The sequence below is a fragment of the Pararge aegeria genome, chromosome 22 (assembly GCF_905163445.1).
Source record: "Pararge aegeria chromosome 22, ilParAegt1.1, whole genome shotgun sequence".
NCBI lineage: Eukaryota > Metazoa > Arthropoda > Insecta > Lepidoptera > Nymphalidae > Pararge > Pararge aegeria.
In genome coordinates, this window is record NC_053201.1 from 11,523,829 (window position 1) to 11,546,660 (window position 22,832).

At 36.6% G+C, this 22,832-nt stretch overlaps 1 protein-coding gene across 2 annotated transcripts; it reads left to right on the forward strand.

Moving 5' to 3' along the window:
* Positions 1 to 4,424: 4,424 nt before the first annotated feature.
* LOC120633741 (UDP-glucosyltransferase 2-like) lies at positions 4,425 to 21,728 on the forward strand. Of its 2 annotated transcripts, none has more exons than XM_039904071.1 (9): positions 4,425 to 4,438; positions 10,004 to 10,152; positions 11,406 to 11,512; positions 14,076 to 14,265; positions 15,437 to 15,631; positions 17,509 to 17,731; positions 18,206 to 18,425; positions 19,736 to 19,955; positions 20,734 to 21,728. In XM_039904071.1, exons 2-9 carry the CDS (start codon positions 10,004 to 10,006, stop codon positions 21,002 to 21,004), a joined length of 1,575 nt encoding a protein of 524 aa, XP_039760005.1. In that variant the 5' UTR covers positions 4,425 to 4,438; the 3' UTR covers positions 21,005 to 21,728. The 2 variants fall into 2 exon arrangements, with proteins under 2 accessions (XP_039760005.1, XP_039760004.1); XM_039904070.1 differs by lacking the exon at positions 4,425 to 4,438 and adding an exon at positions 7,712 to 7,819.
* The last annotated feature ends 1,104 nt before the right edge of the window (positions 21,729 to 22,832 follow it).

The following is a 22,832-nucleotide window of genomic DNA, read 5'->3' on the forward strand; positions in this document are numbered from 1 at the left end:
CCAAGGTTTTCATGTCAAAACTATTACACTGCTCAATAAAAGCAGCTGGTTTAGCCAAGTTCTTGGCTGTTATGGTAAAAAAATACGATAGCGAAACAGCTATCTGTTGTTTAAAATAGTGTGATAGGTAATATCTATCTCGGTACAAATTATAAGTAGGATTAGCACATTTGCTAAAGTCTATAACATGAAATTTCTTATTATATGTACATAAATTGTACAAAGTCATATTTAAATTATACCTAATAGTATTTTCTTGGTGTGGCAAGTTATGAAAATAAGGAAATGTGTATAATACAATACTATTTACATTTAATGTATTTAAAGAATCAATAAGTTTAATCAGCTCAGGTTTGTTAACATTCCCTCTATTTCCCATTATGATAATTAAATTAGTTTTACAGTCAAACATATTCCTATTTCTACAAATTGCAGCTACAATAGCTTTTAAATTTGAGTTGGGTAAACAGTAGTTCAAAACTGTGTGTCCATTCAACTGAGAGTTAAGATATAAGCCCATGTTACATCCAATTTCATCGCTGTACATAATTGTTTTTATTGAACTGCTACTATGAGCATTTGCTTCAATAAAGGAATTATTATTAATATTTATGTTTTGTGATTTTGAGTTACTTTAATTTTATAACATCTGCATACCAGTTATTTTAATCTATTAAGCAAAATGAATAGTGTCACGCAGATTAAACTTAACTGCATACTCAGGCTCAACCAACACACACACAACAGGCTGTGGCGTGCATCGCCTGTAGTGTAATGATGATGAAACATGTTATAAGATATATATTTAATAAAACAATAAATCTCTGCATTATGATCTCTTGATTAGAACCGTCTACCTACTAGTTAATACTGAGTATGCAGTTCAGTTTAATCTGCGTGACACTATTCATTTTGCTTGATAGATTAAAATAAACTGATAACCTACTCCACTATAAAGGGCGTTCTATCATCTATGTACGTATTCCAATTACATCATCAGCAGTGGCGTGTATAGACGATATACACGGAGTATACAGATGATATGATATCATAAAATGAAGAATATATAAAGTACGAGTTATAAAAAACTTAAGGATAGGCATTGTAAGAGTTATAAAAAACCCACCCTTAAGCATTTATAACTCGTACTGGAGATTTTCTTCACTTTATATCATCGGCATATATAGTTTTAAATGAATTGTGAGATGGTGATAACAAAAATAACAGCAGGCTAAGTTTGTTGTGGGCTTCTTCTTAGACCCTCGTAGCTTTAGTTTTAAGTTGACGAATTTAGTTATCGCCATCAACTTTGTTATATTTTACATGTAATGTACGCATCAAAAGTGCCATCTATGTGCCTATTTGATTAAAGAAATATCTATCTGACTTTGACTTTGCATACCGTGTGCATATGATATAAAGTGATATGCTATGCACGCCACTGATCATCAGTGAATATGTAACCACTGCTGACATGAGCTTCTTCCTGCAACTCTCAGTCTCTCGCAAGCAATCGTTGCCACTTTCAGATACTAGCCGATTTCGATTTTCGGATGGACACTTGCCGATAACCACCTGAGGGGTTGCTACGGCGTCACCGGGGGAGTGGGGCGTGCGCGAAAGCTCGCCGTGAGAAGAGCCGCAGGGCTCGACGACATCGGGGGGAGAGTGGGAGATGTCGACCCGAGGGTGCCTCCTGCGAGGGCTCGGACCTCGGCTCGGTTCGACGTTAATCTGAATTTTGGTGGACTTTTGGACTAATCATTGTTTAGTCCGAACGCCCCCGTGACCGTGGTAAGGATCCACGTCCAGATGACGTCAGAAATCGGGGCCCTCGTCTTCGCCGGTGAAGACGCTGTGTTGGTTGTGATACTAGCCGCTCCACCTGTAGCCATTAGAACAGCATTTGCTCGCTCGCAATCGAGGTGCTGTATTCGAGTATGGAATAGTTAAACATCGAAGTAAAATAGATTTTATTTTCATTGTGTTAAAGCTCAAACTTGCCTATAAATCGGGCTCGGGCCTTTGACAACGTTTGAAGAAGTTTTTTATTTAGACCAAGCTTATTGCCAAACTGATGGTTAGTGGAGAAACACGTCTCGCAACGTACCACCCTGTGGCCATCCATTTGAGCAGGCGGAATACAGCATTGCAACAAAGCTGCTTAGCGACACAAAAAGCTCTACGTACTACTACTTAACACAGGATAGTACAGGATCGACTCTAATACAAGTTATATTAGGTCCATTTTACTATAACGATACAGAGTTTTACACTCGAAAACGACTAATTGATTGCGAGCGAGAAAATCTTGTACCGGATTACTGTTTGCCCTACACACCGATTGTCGAGTTATGGTCTTCACCTGAGATCCTATCCACCTCAACGTTACCAGACCACATATTAAACTCCACGTAGGGCTGCCTGGATGCAGAAATTTTAATTTGTAACTTTTTTTTATATTGCATATTAATATTTTATGTAAGTTTTTTTTTATTTAGTTTAGTTTTTAATTATTCTATTTATGTTATGGTGTAGTGCGTAGTGATGGGTCATAGATACCAAATAAATAAATAGGCTACGTCGATTACTTTGGTTCTTTGGCAAATTATTTAATTCCGGATTTTGCAACTCAAAGAAATAGCAAGCATCCCTTTTTCTTTTACCAGCTGAGCGAATATTAAAGTGGCAGTGTGCAAGTTATTTAATTAAATTGCATCAATGCTCCTCAATCAATTACCGACCCATTACAGGGCACGGGTCTCCTTCCACAATGAGAATTGTTAAAAAAGAAATATACCACGACAACACAAGCATCACGGTCTAGCGCCAAAGTATAGGTCGTGTTATGTGAACTCAATGTACTGATGAATATTTTAAAGAATAATATACTCAGATAAACACCCAGACACTGAAAAACATTCATGTTCATCACACAAACGTGTACAAGTGGAATTCGAACCCACAGCCTTGGACTTAGAAAGCACGGTCGCTGCCTACTGCGCCAATCGGCCGTCCATTTATCCTATATTTGAGCAAAATGAAAAGATAAGTATAGCCTGAAAAATTTAAATAAAAAAGGTCAGTTTAGGTAATTCAATTATAATATGAATTTAACAATAATTGTTACATAGTATCACAAAAATTGGTCCTTACGTCTGGTGACCCAAGAGCTGGCGCTTATTTAGCCCAACGGCTAAGTCTAGCTATACAAAGGGGTAATAGCGCCAGCATTTTGGGTACCATGCCCATAAGTGAACAGTTAGACGGCTTATATTTATTATAAATATTAATTTTAGTTTGTAATTATTATTTCCATCTATATGTATTATTACTTAAACAAATAAATAAATAATACTTTGAAAAAAAAAAAAAAAAAAATATTGTTATCGACGTGAGTATATCTATCTGGAGATTTTTCAAAAGACACAGTTGGTACCACTAACAAAAGTGGCGACAGATCACATTTATTTACGTTGGTAACAAAATTACCCTTCTTCTGGTGCATCGTAACCTTTCGAGATTGAATATTGCCTAAATTTACATGACTTTGGAAAGAAGACCTGTCCCTACATATCTGTCAGTCTGTGGATAACTTTGACGGTATTCAAGTGCGAGAGAACAGGACAGAGATACTAAGTATCTTCCTGTTTTTTTCTCTCACACAAATAACGTCAAAGTGTATATTATTATCTATTTTCGTTGTCATTTGTTTATAAACAAGCATTCGAATAGTTATGTTTTAGTATCTCTATCATTTTGAAATAAGTAGGTACTTTTCATGTAACTACAAAAAACACTAATATTCACATATTAAACAGGCGTAAAAATAGCAAGAAATGACGGTCTTGAAGGCACGATCTTCAAGGTCAGCGCTAATTTCCTACCCGGGAATCGAACCCAGAACCTTTTAGCTCGACATTAGAGCAAAGAGGCAGATAGAAACAGTATGCGATGTCGCTGTTACAAAATAATATTATTATTCTTTAAACACAGTACTACTTTGTATGCAAGCTGTCTCTACTGATATAAATGATAGAGATATGCAAATAAGGCCAAATACCTATGTACTGTATGTGGTTATGACATTTCTTATCTCGACAAACTGTCATAAATATCTCCGACGATAAAAACTGCAGTTTTGCATTCATAATAACCTCGTTTAAACGTCTTGAGTTCATTTCCTGGATACGTGCATAAGATATTTGGTTTTTAGCCTAGAAATTCGATCATCGCTAGCATGGAATAGGCAGGTGATTAAAAATGTATCCACTGACAAGGGGTACAATTTCTTCTCCACCAGCCAAAGCACGGCAACCCGGAAAAGGAGAAGTTTACCCCGTTTGACGTATACTTTCCTACACGTTTTATCATAACCTTTAGTAACCCGCGGGTCTTCTTTCAGAATGAGAAGGATTTACGACGTAGTCCACCAAAGGTAGGTACCAGCCCTAACAGGTAAGCCCGTTGCCGATACAAGGTGAGATTGCAGTCACAGCTAACTTATAGAGGAATAAATTAAAAAAAAATAACCCACACAAGAAATCATGGCAAGCAATAAAACCCTACATTGTTACATACGTATATCCTCTTTGCCTCGAAGGAAAAGCCCTTCACACTTAGAATTACAGTCATAATTATTTTAACGATGTTTATTCACGGTTAATAAACAATAATATGTTACCTTTTAAGTGAGTTATTTACATAAATTAACTATGTCGTAATCGTTTCCGATAGAAGCAAAAAAATAGTTTAACAGCTGGGTATTTTTTAATTTATTAACATAATTTTTTTTTTGACAAACGCTGAGCATTTATTAATCATTCGCCATTTTCAATTATTTAACTAAAAGTTAGCATTTAACTGCAATCTCACCGGTTTCTAAGCGGCACTGTACTAGCACGGTGTAACGCTTAGCGGCACATCTTTGTCGGGAGAGTGGTAACTAGCCCGGCCGAAGTCTTCACGCAGACAAACACAATATCAGAAGACAAAGACACTGTTTATTTAACTTATTATATTGTAAAATCGTAAAATTTATCTGTTTAATTTATATAATAAAAGTACTTTTTTGTTTTTAAATAGTGCTTTCTGATATTAACCCAGATTTAAATAAAATTGATGACTTTCTTGTTTCTGTGCTTAAATCAGAAATTAGTAAAAGGGCATACGGACTTTGACATACGGACAGACGGACAGTTGGTCAAATTGCAATTACATTCAAAAAAATATTAGTATATCTACAAAAATCCACATTATAATAAATAAGGTGAAAACAAACCGTCTTCGTTCTACTATAGATTAAATTAAAATGAGACCTTAATGATTTATTTTATTTACGCGCCATCTTTCAGTGCCTACCGAAACTCTTTCACCAATCAAGACCAATTTGAAATGTTGCAAGGATGCACGCTCCATCTTGTAGACTTTCTGGGAACTACTTGCTTCGCGAATTGCTGATTTACAATTCTTGACATAGATGGCGCTTTTCTTTTAATATAAGCTTAAAAATATGAAAGTAACTTATTAATTTATTTCGTGAAAAAAACCTTGCACTGGAAACTTCTAGTAAGAATCATAGTTGTGGTTCAAACATTTCTCAAAATCATCTTTTGAAGTTGTTGCTTTAATGAGCAATGATTTGATATTTAATTATTAAGTCTTTGTAAATACGTGGGTACCTAGATCGAAGCTGTGAATAATTTCTATTATTTTCGACTAAATAATAAGAGCGGAGGCGAGAAAATAATAAATGAAACCCAAGGTAATTTAAATATTGAAATCTGAGCGAATACGATAATTTTATCGTTGTCAATTGTCGTAGTTTATTTTTTTAACTGTCTTATGATATAAACAATATTTTCATAACTTTAAGCCAATACCTCTAATCGGTTTATATGCGACATCGTACCGGAAAGCTAAATCGCTTAGCGGCACGTCTGCGTCGTAGGGTGGTAACTAACCGCAGCCGAAGCCTCCCACCAGTCCAAACCGGAGAAAACTCAGAAAGGCACCTAATCGTAAACCGCAGCACTCACCCCTTCGCCTGCGATCATGAAGGCCGTCAAAACACTTATATAAACATAGCCAAAACTCATTACTAACGTCTAGGCTACTCCAAACATGAGGGCAATGGCGTGCGATGGGTTTTATACCAGGGTATACAGCAAGAAAAACGCATAAAACGGCAAACATTGTCCCCCTATACGAGTTATATGTCAATTTTAGGGTAGGCAATGCATGTATGAAGTACACGCCACTGCTCGAGGGGAATAACAAGGTTTTCCTTATTCGATTGGAAATTACTCATAGGTCGAGGCAGGTACTGGAAATCAAGTACAAAGGTCTCCATACATCCGGCAATCCGTCTGTTTCATCATCATCCAAAGATAAAAAAATAGTTTTTTTCGGTTAACCTTTAGCATAAGAATAAAGTAACAATGCGATTCTTCCTTTAACGATTACTTACTATTATTTGGGAGCTGGGACTGATGGATACCAAATTATCTTTCAAATTTCCAAAGACGGGCACCCATCCATTTACTGCCTTGGGTCAACGTTGCTAACACACTGCTGTCAACAAATATGTAGTGCTTCTGTTAAGCCAAACATTATTATACAATCATTTACTTGGAACCCTCCTAGCTTTAGTTTTAAGTTAAGGAATGCCGTTATCACCATCACTAACATTAGTGTAACATGTTAAATGTATGAAAGTTTCATAAGTGCCTGTTATAAGGTCTACATGAATAAAACATTTTTAAATTTTAATTTGAATTTGATATAATTCAAGTTTTTGAATTTGTTTGGATAAATGCGCTCAGGAACTGCTGTTTAAAATTGGTTTCTTGTGTTGGTAGTATCAGCATCGTAGTGTACTTAATAAAACGACGGACTATCGCAGAATGGTTTATTGGTAGAACAAAATAATGAAGTGCGGGCTAATTATTAAACTACCTACATTACAGGCATAAGCCTATAAAGATATATAATCATCATAATAACATATCCTCACGCTATGACCAAAAGTTACCACGACCACGCTACGATTATCAATGAGAAATGTAGCAAAAACTGCAAAATATATCCTTTTTGAGAGATTCCGATGCGTGCGATGTGTAAACAGTAAACGTTACGCCAAAACAACGGAAGTATATCGGTTTTTTTTTTATTCGAATACAAATTAGCCCTTGACTGCAAACCTGGTGGTAAGTGATGAGGCAGGTATGGTAGCGTGTTAATCTGTTAGGGAGTACCCCTAATCCGTTTCTACGTGAAATCGCACCGGAGCACTAAATCGCTTCGCGGCACGTCTTTGTCGTTAGGGTGGTAACTAGCCGGCCCGGCCAAAGTCTTCCACCAGACCAGACCAGAGAAAATTCATAAATTATGAATTCCCAAATTGCCCTGGCCTGGAAACGAACCCGAGACCTCCTGCTTAAATTCAAGTCGTAATAAACGTCGGAATTGTTCCTTTAAAGTTCTAAAAAACAGTCCGCGACAACACAAGACTATTTTTAAAGGTTGACTCATACGCGGACGAAGTCGCGAGGGTACGCTAGTTATCAATATTTCTTTAGGTACCTACCTACTGTTGTAAGGAATGGATAGTATTTGGTTAGGTTATTTTGCGGATGATTGGACCATGCTATAAATATATCACCTAGGTACTTATATGTCTAGGTATGACTGTACTGAATCGTTCCGTGTTCAGACTGTGACGGGACACGGGAATGGATGTTTGTGTGATTACAAAGTGCATAAAAATATTATTGTAAAATAGTCCTACTAAGACATTTATATAGGTTAAATTTTAAAGGTAAGTGAGTCATAAACGACAAATAATAACTAAAGTTTAACAGTATAGTCCCGTTTAACTACTGCCGTTATACCTATACGTAGCGGGTTTTGTAACAGGAAAAATTAACAATGTTTCGACCTGATCTTAGCAATAGTGCAAATGTCAACATCTATGGATGCCCCGGTGTGGAAGAGAAACTCACGCAAAGGAATTCAAGGACTGTGTGATATGTATGGATCCTGTGTGGACAGTGTGAAGATCTGTATGAAAGATGGAAGAAATTATTAATTGCATTGATAATTTTTTCAGTCTTTCCTCCTTTATAGTCGTGCCGTTTTTTTATGACGACGTTCCTGGCGACGCGACGCGGTGAACGCTGCGGTTTTAGGTTCTATCCCCGGCACGGACAATATGGAATTTATAATTAATTCTTCTGTATTTTTCTGGTCTGACCTGCTTTTTACCACAATTAGCTTTCATTGCAAGTATAGTTTTACCACAGAGTAAGGATATGTCAGAGACAGAATAGAAGTAGGAAGGTGAGGTGAGAACGAGGTGGGTTAAGGAATCATACTGACCTAAGAAGAGCTGAAACGATGTCGGCATTTATCACGAGATCAAAGGAGTTGAACAACAGCAGCTATTTCTTAAAACTGCGTTGTTTCCTTTTACACTCGAGCAAAGCTACGGTCATTAATAGTGTGAATATTAAATTAACTTTGTAATATCCTCAACTCATAATATGAAAACAACAAAATAGTTATTAGATTATATTATATAATAGATACCTACGGAGTGTGTACACACTTGCGAAGAACGCTAACGTCTGACACCTTGCCTATAATTTTTAATTCCATAATCTATACTTCAATACTTAATATTATAAAGATGAAAGGTTTTTTGTACCTTACACAATAGGCTCCAAATCCACTGGACCGATTTTTACCATTTTTTTACCAATGAAAAAGCTAAACCAAAAAATATGTAAAATACCGATTGCCTATAAAATTCAATATGTGGCGTACGCTCCGTACTGTCGTACTGTCAGTCCCATGGGTGACTTTCAAGTACTGATGATACTCGTAAGTCATCCACGGGAAAAACGACAGTGCTCTCAAGATTTTGTATAAAACCGCAATAAACGCGGGCGTAGACACAGACCACCAGTAGTAAGGTTTATAGGTTGGCGCCATGTCTTTATTGGAATGTAAAAAGAAGAAGAAATATTATAGTTTCTTGCTCTTTGCACACGCGGAAGATCTACAGACATCTTTTTACCTGACTCGGTCTGTAACTTTTTTGTGTCTGTTGCTGTTCTCTTGTTTTGTTTTATGTTATTTTAATAAAAGATTATACAGAGGGTACAGATCTCATTTCAGGATGAGAAGAGTTTCAGGCCGTAGTCTACCGGGTCTTAAGGGAAGCCTTACCTACTAGGCTATCACCGCTTTAATTGTAATAATCGTAGCCAATAAAAGTTGTATTTATTAATAGCAAGTTAAAGTTAATTCATAGCAAATTAAGAGTAATGGCGACAATCGTGTCTTACGTGTGTAGTACTTTACAGATCAGCATTAGAATCTATCACGTACAATTATTAGCACTCGGCGACTTATCTGTGATATAAATAACAAACACTCAATTTATACTGGAAATTCCTGTGATAGAGTATTCTTCAATGCTTATAAAATAGTTTCCTTTACTTATAAAATAGTTTTATTTACTTTAAAATAATTAATAAAAAAAAAAATCACAACTCCACATCTGCCAAGCATTACCGAATTTTCATTTTTCATTAAAAAAAAAAACATTTAAGTTTACATTAAAAAACCTTTTTTATTTTAAGAAATTGTACTATTTTTCATACGAATAACGATAATACTACAACGGAAATCTAAATGCTATAGATTAGTCATCTATATTATCTGAATCTGAACTATCGAGTTAAAAAAAATCGTAGAACAAAAGTTGTTAGTTCTAATGTTCTAATGTAATTAGAAGCCAAGAGCTTTCTGGTATTTTTTATTTAACCCTGTATAAAAATAAGGATGTACGTATGTATAGTACTTGCCGAATATTTCAAGTAGCCGACGCCTGGCTTTTGGCATGTGCTTGGCTGCGTTCAAAGTTAACGAACTATCCTTATTATATTACAATTTTGATGGCGCCATAATTTTTAAACCTTAGTATAAATCTTTACAGATGGCGAAAAAGATCATCGCTTTCGCAGCCATAGCGTTGCTGGTGTCGTCCAGTGAAGCGTTAAGGATCCTAGTGTTCTTCCCGATGTATTCAAAGAGCCATAGCATACTGGGGCATGGCGTTGCTAACCGATTGCTAGAAGCCGGCCAGAAAATGATAATGTTTTGCAGGAATTAAAAAAAGATTAACGAATCATGAACTATGGCACTGTCTGCGATCAAAGTTGTCTGAATGGACGAAGGCCATACGCGAGTGTCTGGAGCTTTGTGAGAACTCGGTGTACCTAAATGTGTTTTTGTTTTTTTACAACTAATGTAATTCTTTTTATATTTTTTTTATTGTTTTTACTTTTTAATGAGAGTAAGTAGTTGGCCTTGCTCATTAAAAATAATAACAAATAATTTTTTTTTTTTTTTTAATAAATATACTACGACAATACACACATCGCCTTCTAGCCCCAAAGTAAGCGTAGCTTGTGTTATGGGTACTAAGATGACTGATGAATAGTTTTATGAATAATATACATAAATACTTAGAATATACGTATAAACACCCAGACACTGAAAACATTCATGCTCATCACACAAACATTTTCCAGTAGTGGGAATCGAACCCACGGCCTTGGGCTCAGAAAGCAGGGTCGCTGCAAACTGCGCCAATCGGCCGTCGAAATGGTTTTGGTATTGGTTTTGGTATCGGTTATGGTAAACTAAATATATGGTAATGGACTTATTAAGACCGTATTAATAAACTGACATCGAAGACTACGAACAAGTGTTCTGTCAAAAGCCCGAATTAAAGAACTTTAACATAATGGCAATAAGATCCATTTTACTCTGATGTTCAACTATTTCCATACTCGAAAACGATGGCGAACAAGCAAATCTGGTACTAAGGCTACAGTTTTTAGATCGATGCTGATTTTTTTGTACGGGAATTATGGCTGATTTGACCGTTCGCTTCGAAACCCAAGTTTAACATGCAGCTCACTTGATCACGTATAGTTTCATGGGTGAAATCAGGCTTTAGCCACGTAAGGGTACATTCCAGTAGAATGCTGGACATCTTCATAACATTGTTTATGTAGATATTCGTATGTATGTTCTAAATAGTGTACCCCGCCTATTCGTTTTTCTTTTGAGTTTTCCTTTTGTATCCTGCTTCATTCTTCATGTGTTTGTCCTTTTTTTTCTCGTTTTTCTGAGTGGTGTACAAATAAAGAGTATAAATAAAAATAAAAAAATTGTTTTTTAAATTATTATTAATAAAGAAGAATAATTGAATTAGTTGTTCTTGTCTTGTTCATTAATTCAAACCGCATTACAAACCATATACGATTAGATAATGGATTTCAGTACATCATTACAACCCAGCTAACCCTGTCAATCGTTTCTTTATGGTGTCAGGTTGTCCACGTAACTGGCTTCCCCCGAGAAAAACCAGCGGAGAATCTGACCGAAATAAGTCTTGAGGAGCCAGGGAAAAAGATGAAGGCTTCTATGGATAAAGGTAAATTATTTTTAACACCCGACGCAAAAACGACGGGGTGTTATAAGTTTGACGTGTCTCTTTGTGTGTCTGACTGTGGCATCGTAACTCCCGAATGGATGAACCGATTTTGGTGAATAAGGTGAATTAGTCTTGAGTGTTTTTAGCTATGTTTGAAAAAATGGGCTAATATGGTGACCGCAACAAAATGGCGGATTGCAGATTTCAAATCCCAACTATGGGTATGAAATGAAAGGACCTACCTAGTAGAAAGGGCCTAAATAAGTAGTAGAATACTTGAATTTACGATAAATTTCAAATCCAAGATGGCCGCTACCACAAATCGCAAATTTGAGAATAGACTTTCGGAGGAAGTGGCAGTTACCCATTATATGAAGACTGGGAGTAGAGAGAGTTTGCGATGCTCAAAAGAGGCCTATGTCCAGCAGTGGATGCATAATGGCTGATGATGATGATGATGATGATGATGATGATGATGAAAGGAAATGGCAACCTTCCTAGCGCAGTGATAAGAGCTAAATTGTTATTGGTATATAAATTTCACCTCCCCGGTCACCGGAGGTGAAATGAAATGAACAGAAATGAAAAATGAAAATACACTTTATTGTACACCTAACAGAGATTAAATTATAAACAAAAAACAACACAATAAAACACAGGTACAATGGGCGGCCATATCGCTAAAAATCGATCTCTGCCAGGCAACCCAATCAAGGAAAGGAAAAAAAAACACAGACTTAAGGGTTAGGTTGTACACAAGAGCAGAGCAGTTAACAAATTAAAAATAAATATATATATATATATATATCAATTATTATATCATACAAAGTACAAGCCAACAACACAAAGAAAAGTGGATTTGAAAAAGGTGATTTGGTAATTGATATTTAGTGGACGCCCGGTAGTCCGACAAACATTTTGCAGGGCAGTATCGAACTATCGAATTCGTCGGATTATAGAGTACTGCCTAAGACCCCCTATAGTCCGGATTTTTTTACAAAAGAGTACCTTGTAATCCGACCACAATAGTGATGGTGCGTACAAGTTGTAACTTGTTCAATCATGCTTAGCGAATACGTATTCAATAATAAATAATAGACCATGTCGAATTACAGGGGGCGCCGGATTAGACAGGGGCCGGACTACCGCGGGTCCACTGTATATTCCAAATTTTATCTTACCAGCATGGCTAGCATGGGCAGGACACAATTATATCCCCGGGGAAAGGATATAAATGTATCTTCTCCCACAGCTTTATCAACTGTCGGAGCACTGGCACATATTATGTGTATTAATAAACGGGGGTAAACTTCTCCTATTCCATGTTCCACTGATTTAGCAGGTGGGCATGTTAATTATATCCCTTGCCAGGGGATATAATCGGGGGATATAATTTTTATCTCCCGCCCGTGCTAGCCCTGCTGGGAAATTCAGCCGTGCCAAGTTACTAGCTATCGTTCGTAGATTTAGCTTTCCAGTACAATATCGGATAGAAACCAATGAGGGGAATTGTTCAATACAACTGCTGTAGCCGCATCATGTGACTGCATCATCACTAACCATCAGGTGGTATTGCAGTCAAGGGCTCGTTTGAATGGTTAAAAAAATTTAAAATTGTTCATGACGTGGCATCATCGTCATCAAAGCTCTATAGCAGTCAGACTTCAGACTTCAGAGGTCGGAAGCAGCTTCCTTCTAACTCCGAACTCCTAAAACCTTTCCTTCTCAACTTCATCACTCCACCGAACCCTAGGTCGTCATCGGTCTCTACGCCCCTCCAAGTTTCCCTCCAACTACCTCTTTAGAGTTCCCATGCCTTTTAGTGATTGCATCCTTTACAGTTTAACGGTTTTGACCACCTCTGGCTCTTTAAAAAGTTCGTATCGTTAAAGTTCGTTAAAGTGGTTGTATCGAATACCACTATGTTAATAACCTTTCCAGAGGAATAGGGTGGAGTTTTTTTTTTAATTAATGAATATATTCATTAATTATATTATGTATTATTTTATTTGTATAATCTTGTTCAAGTATCAGTATGTAGTTATTCGTATGTTTTTTTTAAATTATGCATAACCTGCAGTCTGTTATCCTCATGTTTTCCTTATCCTAAGGTTGCATGGCAGAGTTCGCTACTAAGCGATAAGGCGGCGTTTGTATACTCCTTCTGTCGGTATATTTTTTTTATCTTCTAGCTTTTTTTAACATGTAGTCTGCACATGGTCATATCAACAAATTACCAGCTTGCTACAGGGCACGGGTCTCCTCCCACAATGAGAAGGGGTTGAGGGTAGTCCACCACGCTGGCCCAGTGCGTATTGGTGGACTCCAAACACCTTTGAGAACATTATAGAGTACTCTCAAGCATGCAGGTTTTCGCACGATGTTTTCCTTCACCGTTGAAGCAAGTGATATATTAATTACTTACAACGCACACAACTTAGAAAAGTTAGAGGTGCGTGCTGGAATTCTCCCCCCTCGAGGTGAAGCGAGCTCCTACCCACTGGGCTATTACGGCTCAGTTTGCAAATAAAGAGTATATTTTTTTTTTATTTTTATGTTACAGATGAATCCTTCAAACTAAAAAACCTCGTCGGTAAAGGGAACTTCGGCGACTCGGTATTTTTTATGTACTTTACGTACAACATACACCGAAGTATCTTTGAAGCCGACGAACTGGTACAATTCCTTAGGGATCCCTTGCAGAAGTTTGACGCAGCTGTCGTTGAGTGGTTCTTCGCTGATGTCATTGCTGGGTTAGTGGTACCACCATCACGACCGTCAGTTCCGTGTGATGAAAGGCAGATCAGAATACAGTTGCCAGCACCCCTCCTCTACCGGCGGGCTGTCTTATGAGGCTACTTAGGGAGTATAACGGAAATCGGGCAGCAGCTTTCTCAGTACTACTATTATCTACGTACTGCTATCACCGACCTGTCAGCTTAACGTGGGCAAACCTCATTGGGAGAGGCCAGAGTCCAGCAGATGACAGATATAGTCCGGATTTATAGACTTCACACGATTGAAAATATCATGGAGAACTGTTAAGCATGCGGTTTTTCCTCACGATATTATCCGTTGGTATTAATGCAAGTGATATTTGCAATAAAAACGCACATAACTGCTAAAAGTTAGAGATGGTATCGAATTTGGTCCTTTAGAAAAGGGTGGTTGTTGAAGCCCTTACGACTAGGCTATCACTGCTTGTATATATAGTATACAACGTGTAATCTAATTGAGAAATAATTTTGAAGTGTGCATAATTGATAAAGAATCATCCTGTAAAAATATTAAATCAAAAGAAGCATTTAATTATTTTTCCATACAAACTATTTCATAACATAGTGTTTACTTGTGACAACCCTATTGGACATAAAAGGCCGACACGTGCATGGCACCTACGCTACGCGAAGCGTACCTAATAAAATTACAGGAGACACTCATTTTCAATTTAGCACGTGATGTTAGGGGCTATATCTGATTTCTTCCAATAAAAACGATGGCAGTGGTATACATAGTTTTCCGGTTTCACAGATAAGAGACAGTACATAATGTTCGTCTAAATCCTGTAATGTATTATTTCGGTTTTCATTTACACGTTGTATATAATACCTCGTACCATGCTATTGCTATAAATATTTAAAACATAAGTTTGTCATTTCAACTATGGTTTATCTAGTCGTTCCGGGAATTTGGTTGGGATCCGACAGGCTCAGCGCTACTATTATTGGCCAATTAGTTTTGCCATTCAAAGGCACAATGTTTTTTTTATTCCTTTTCAAGTTAGCCCTACATTACCGCCTAATTATAAGTGATGATGTAGTCTGAAAAGATAGCGGGCTAACCTGTTAGCATTTTATTCAGAAACTCACGTTGGTGGCCCACGTAAAAAAAATTTGAATCATTTTTTTGTTTTGTTTATTTCAGCATAGCCCCCGTATTCCAATGTCCGCTGATCTGGTTTGCGTCCACTGAAGCCCACTGGCAAGTCCTTAAACTCATCGATGAAGTACCGAACCCTGCTTTTAACGTAGACATTTTTTCCGTCAGTAGACCGCCTCTAGGGTTTTGGGAGCGGGTCGTCGAGATATATACAATGATCAAAAAGATGATTATAATGAGGTAAGTACGTGTAACAGCGCTCATTTTTTGTACGCGTAACATAAATAAAAATACACAACTAAAGTAGATATCCTGTATGTACATCCGAAGTTAATAACCGATCTAAGCCAAAATCTTCATTTGATTTACTACTTACTAGCAAATGCTCGGATAGCTCTACAAACTTCATTCTATGATTTGAAGACTTTATATTAAGAGTAAATTGACTGCGGAAATTAATTACGTTCGTTCACGTACGAGTAACTGTCAAGAGATTGCCATTGCCATCATAGGTTCCTTCAACAAACATAACATAACATAACATAACATATTAGGTTATTACAAACATAACATACCTAAAAAACGTGTCCGCGTAATTTATATTAACTGTCAATTTTAACATAGGTACCTACTTCTCGTTCCCAAAAACATTAAGAGTTAAAAATGTCGTATATTTTAAGAGGAATTTTTTACTAGATTTTTATACACAAATTTTACACCCACGCGCATTTCGTAGTCCTTGAATCATAATGGGATCTATTTTATATTCGTAATTAATTAGAAAATTCAACTAACAAAAATTTGAGAAATCGGTGTATCTATCTATATATACCTATATAAAAAAGAAAGTGTGTGGTTATGTTCCGTATAGGCTCCGAAACGGCTGGACCGATTTCAATGAAACTTTCAGGGAATCTCCGGATTGACCTGGCGAGTAATCCTGTAAAGTTTTGTGACGATCGGAGCACTCCTATTTTTGAACTGTCAAATACAGCTTTTATTTACTGTGATGATATTCTATTGTTGGGTGTACATGGGTGTAGATCTTCACCTGTTCGAGAAGAGAATAGAAGAGAATGAATACGGAGAGAAATTCAAAATTCATTTATTTCAAGTAGGCACTAATATAAGCACTTTTAAAACGTCAAGTCTGTCTGTGTGTATTGACTCTACCACCGGTTCGGAAGGCAGATTTTACCGTGAAGAAGCCGGCAAGAAACTCAGCAGTTGCTCTTTTCCAATATCAACAATTTACATTTTAATAACTAAAATAAACGATTTAATATATTATGAGACTTAAATTAAAAATTTAATGATGTAAGTTTATTGTTTAAATAAAATAAAGCAAAATCTAGCGAGTGGGTACGCTAGTAAATAATAAACAATCAATTTTTATTCAAACTGTATCGAAAGTATAGCTCTCAAAGAAATTGAGAAAAAAACTAATATCACAATGGAGGATTTTATAGTGCCCATTAATAATGTCATCATCATCATCGTCATCAACACATTTATCAGCCCACTAAAGGGCACGGGTGTCCTCTCACAATGAGAAGGGTTTAGGGTTTAGGTTAAGAAAATCACCAGTACAAATCATAAAAAACTTAAGGATAGGCATTGTAAGTGTTATAAAAAGCCTACCCACAAGTATTTTTAACACGAACTAGAGATTTTCATCATTTTATATCATCTGCATACCCTGTGCACTGTACCCTATATGCACGCCACTGGCCATAGTCTACCATGCTGGCAATGGCGTGCATAGAGGGTATGCACAGGGTATGCAGATTATATAAAATGATAAAAATCTCCAGTACGAGTTATATACACCTTAAGAATACGCATTGTAAGAGTAATAATACGCCAAATCTTAAGTTTTTATAACTCGTACTGTATTACTTTGACTATTTTATATCATCTGCATACCCTGTGCATACCCTCTATGCACGCCACTGTGATGCTGGCCATGTAAGGATTGGTAGACTTCACGCGCCGTTGAGAACATTGTCGAGAACTCTGAGGTATGCAGGTTTCCTCAAGATGTTTTTAACGTTTAAATCAAGTGATATTTAAATTTCCTAAATTTAACCGTACCTACATATTATTAATATTTTCAGTGTCATAATTAAGCCGTGGGAGAAAACACTGTACAATGAAGTATTTACAAGCATTGCTGCTGTAAAAGGGCTAACAATGCCTTCTTACGATGAAGCAGTGTACAATGGTTCTTTCATGTTGGTAAACTCCCATCCATCTATTGGAACTCCCTTTAGACTGCCACAGAGTGCTAAATATGTCGCGGGATACCATATCGATAGTAATGTTAGCCCCTTGTCACAGGTAAGCACAAAAAAACAAATGGATGGTCATTCTGCTAATTCACTCTTAAGTGCGCCTTTGGGTTCCTACTTGGAAACGTGTATGCGTCTGTACTTGGGATGAATAATCGGTATAAGAATGTGAATTGAATTTTTGGGACGCCCAAACACATGTTTCCGAGTAAACACCCTGGAATATTTAAGGGTTGATCATCGCGATAAACCTATAATGTTAGCTTGTTGTTAGTTAATTTGAGGAAGACAAACCAAAAAATTTTAGTTTAGCAATTTTGAATAGGATTAAATTATTGACTTAATATTGATTTCAGGTCACTTAAAAAATACAACTTAAAAATAAAAAAAAATTCAATACCTTAGAATGTGCCTGCAAAAATAAAATAGCAATATAGCACATACAATACTTGCTTGATAAATAGCGTAAGCATAAGTGCTCATAGAAAAATATCAAACAAACATATCTATAAAACCATTTCAGGATCTTCAGAAAGTTATGGACGGAGCAAAGTACGGTGTAATATACTTCAGTATGGGAAGTAACTGGAAAAGTGCAGATATGTCGGCCAACATGCAAAGTTCCCTACTCAACATGTTTGCCAAGTTGAAACAGACCGTAATATGGAAGTTCGAGGAAGATATGGATAAAGTTCCGGCTAATGTGCGATTGGTGAAGTGGGCACCACAACAGGCTATACTTGGTTAGTTATTTGTACTTTGTTCGCACCTTCGCATGTACTGAATCCCAATTTTATCGTCTCCTGCGTTATAACTTTTGACGATCTCCCTGGCGAGCGCTGTGGTCTAATAAATTGAGGATTCCCAGCTTGAGCTATTTGTAAATTTTTAATTTAAGAATTCCCTCTCAGGTTTAGAAGTCATCCGTGACCAGACGTGACAGTGCCAGGATTTTTTTTTGATTTCACTACAAGTTAGCCCTTGACTGCAATCTCACTTGTTTATAAGTTATGATGCAGTCTAAGTTGGTTAACCCATACTCCAAATCGATTTCCACTCGACATCGTACCGGAACGCTAAATCGCTTAGCGACTTGTCTTTGTCGGTAGGGTGGTGACTACCCACGGCAGAAGCCCCCTAGCCAGAAAAAAGAAATTTTCCAGTGATACTTTCATCAACCTTTATTAAAAACGTGAAATCAAATTACGAAATAATGTTGAAGGACGCATCAGTTCTTCATAAGGAAAAAATATTAAATCAAAATATTAAATCCCTGTAAAAATATTAAATCAAAGGAAGCATATTTCAAAGGAAAATAGTTATATTTATAGAGCTACTCAAAGCTATAATAATAATTACTCGGATTTAGATTTATTTAATCTTACTCTTGCTCAGTTAAAAAAACATCTTTATTCTAAATTCTTCTAATTCTTCTACGTAAAAGTACTACTTATGTTTTCAAATATCCACTTTGATGGATATTGTTAATAAGGGTCTTCCCTTATTTATATTATCTGTCAATAATATGTGTTTTTTTCTCTCGAGCCCATATTCTAAAGTTTCATAATTAAGTTATAAGTTTGCTGTCAATTTTAATGTATTCGTTAGATTTATTAGCGGCTACTTAATGTGTTATTTTCTTTGTACTAATTTTAAGTATTAAGTATACTGTTTGGGCCTTAATGAATAAAATAAAAAATAAAATATATTTATTTTTCCATATAAACGATATCAAAACATTCTAAGTGTTAACTTATGACTACCCTATTGAACATACGCGCATAGTACCTACATTACGCGACGCGTAGGTACCCAATAAAGTTACAGGAGTCACATGATTTTAAATTTTTCATGTGATTAGGGCTGTATCCTATTGTCTTCAGTACAAACTATGGCAGTGGTTTACTCAAAAACAATTAGATTTTCGGTTTCACAGATAAGTCTCAGAGTCAGCACATAATGTCCCTCTAAACCTGTAAAGAATTATTTCGGTTTTCATTCATATACCTACTACAGGTATAAATAAAGTTTTCAATTTATTCTATACTTCCAGCTCACCCGAATTTGAAGTTTTTCATCACCCACGGCGGTCAGCTGTCGACGACAGAAGCCATACACTTCGGAGTACCAGTCATCGGTATACCGATTGCTGGAGACCAGCACGTTAATATGCGCTCCGTGTCCAACAAGGGTTTCGGTATAACAGTTACATTGGCGGAAGACATGGCTGACCACATCTATGTTGCTATCCAGAAGATGCTGGGTAATCCAACGTGAGTAAATACTTCACATACAACTCTAAAGCTGTGATAGCGTAGAGGTTAGGTTAGGTTAGGTTCGATCTCTGATATGCACCAAGTTACGGAGTTATGTGCGTTTTAAATTTAAGTAATTAAAATATCACTTGAGAACTGAGAGAAGGAAATCATCGTGAGGAAAGGAGGCTAGATGAGAGTTCTCCATAACGTTCTCAAAGGCGTGTGAAGTCTACCTTTCTGGTCTGAAGGAAGGCCTCGGCCGTGGCTAGTTACCTCCCGACGGAGGTAACTAGCCACGGCCTCTCCTGTGAGAGGCCTGTGCCGAGAGCATATACCCACCACGCTGCTCCAATGCGGGTTGGTCGACTTTTACGACTATCTTCAAAAGTGGGGTGGGGTTTAGCACTATCTTGCGACGCGCGACGGCCAGTTGGCGCAGCAAGCAGCAACTCGGCTTTTTGAATCCAAGGATTCCCACAGCTGGAAAATGTTTGTGTTTTTCAGTGTCTGGGTGTTTATCTGTAGATTACAAGTATTTATGTAATTATTCATAAAAGTATCCAGCAGTCATCTTCGTGCCCATAAAACAAGCTACGCTTACTTTGGAGTTAGATGGCGATGTGTGTATTGTTGTAGTATAATTATTTATTATTGTATTGCACGCCTCATAAGTGAAGCGTTTAATCGACGCTCTCGATATATAAAAGTCAAGGACTTTTCGAAACTAAAAATGACTGGATTTATCTCACATTGCACTTACAGGATAATATTCTACATCCTTTTATTGTTACAGATACAAAATAAAGGCTAAGGAACTATCGTTTATCTACCACAACCGTAATCAGAAGCCAGGGGATGAACTAGTCTTCTGGATAGAACACGTAGTAGCCACTGGGGGTGCTCAACACTTGAGATCTCCAGCGTTATCTTTGCCGTTTTACCAGAAAATGTATTTAGATGTACTCCTTGTAATCATGTCAGTATTATTTATAGGTAAAAAGTTGGTAAAGAAGCTGATAAGAAATGAAAAGAACGAGAAAGGGAAAAAAGAGAAAACCAAATAGGTTCTCAGGTTTGTGATTCGCTGTTTTTAAGGCCCGTAACTGATCTCGAGCTAACAACAGGTTCTCAAGTATTTACCTTAGAAATTATTTATTCATGTCGGCGCAGGCACCTATGAACCGTTCATACGTATAAGACTCCTCAACGAAAGGTTGTCTCGAGGAGATCGCTTCAAGCGATAAGGCCTTATTTGCGCATAGTACCGTTTGTTTTGTTAACCTTTTAGAACTGAAATGATTTTCTATTATTTTTCTATAAGTTTCCATTATTGTGATGATGACATGCACATTCGTTAACTTAAAGCTTAAGCTAAGAGGGTTCCAAATGAGTCTTAGTCTATAAAGAGCCCACAACAAACTTAGCCTGGTATTTTTATGCTATTACCATCTTAAAATTAATTCAAAATTAGCTATGGAGTTAGAGCAATTCATACCGATCCGATCTTGACAGATCTTGATAACCTATTCATAGCTCGATATTGTTTTGTTTCAAGTTAAGACTGAGATCTTATTATTTATATTATTTTTTTTTTTATTTGATATTTATGTTTTTAGCTTTGCACTATCCCATTTTTTGTCAAACTAAACTTTAACAATATTGGTCTGTATGAGATCGCTTAACAATAAAACCGACTTGTATTACAGTTTCTACTAAAGCCTTTCTTCTGTGTATTTTTCCACTTAAATTGATGTGCAACAAAATTTAATAAAAGTATAATACTTTGAATTTTCTTATCTAAAATTAGTGTTAGAATGGGTAAGTCTGTTAACAGACACATAGCTTTGTCTGGTTTTAACTGATTGCAATGTCTGAGATATTCAAACAATTTATAAATTCTGAATTTTCTCTGGTCTGGTATGTTGGGAGGCTTTGGCCATCTCTTCTTACGCAGCCATACCGAAGAAGTTTTAAGACTTATAGAATATCTGAGTACAAGTAGGTAGTAAAATAAGTATTATTCCTTTCTTAAATTCCGCTAAAATTACTACGCGTTTTTATCGCCTTTAGTATTCTACTTCTATTTTTGTGTTTTTATTCTTCTTTAATGTGTAGGTCTGCAAAAAAAGACTATTAACAATAACAAATAATGGGAATACACGGGTGAAATAATAACTATAAGTACTTACCTATTTTAGTTTCTTGCCAAGATGCAAGCTGCTGTTTTTCTTCTATTCTCATATTATAGGTGAAGTTTTTCAATAATAGGTTTGAAAACTATATATGAAATATATAGCGATGGCAAGAGACCTGATGGTATGACGCTCATTCCTCGGAGGCTGGGAAGGTCACTTGTTTGGGATGCAACTTGTGTCGATACCCTAGCTGCATCATACATCCAGGCCACCTCGTCAATAGTGCGGCTGCTACCAGTGCCGAGCAGGCCAAGAGGCGTAAATATCAAAATCTGGATAGCAGTTCCATTTTTGTGCGTGCCTTTTGGAGTAGACACTTTGGGACCTTGTGGTCCGGAGGCACGAGCTCTTTTTAAAGAATTAATTATTAAGGTTTAATAAAGATTATCGAGTCTACCGGTGATCCAAGAGCGGGCAGTTACCTTGGCCAACGAATTAGTTTGGCCATCCAAAGGGGCAATGCTGCCAGCATCTTAGGTGCCTCGCTACGGTGGTTTCGAAGACGTTTTAGATTTCATTTAGTTTTACATAGTTTATTTTAGGTTATATTTATAAAACAGATGTGAAAGAAATAAATCAAAGATGTGTTTGTATGGAATATTAATAACTTGATAATTTATTGTATTTACGTACTCGTAACTTCAAAATCAAGTTAATTAGTAAACGAATTTTGTAAAAATAAAATACAGTATACAAT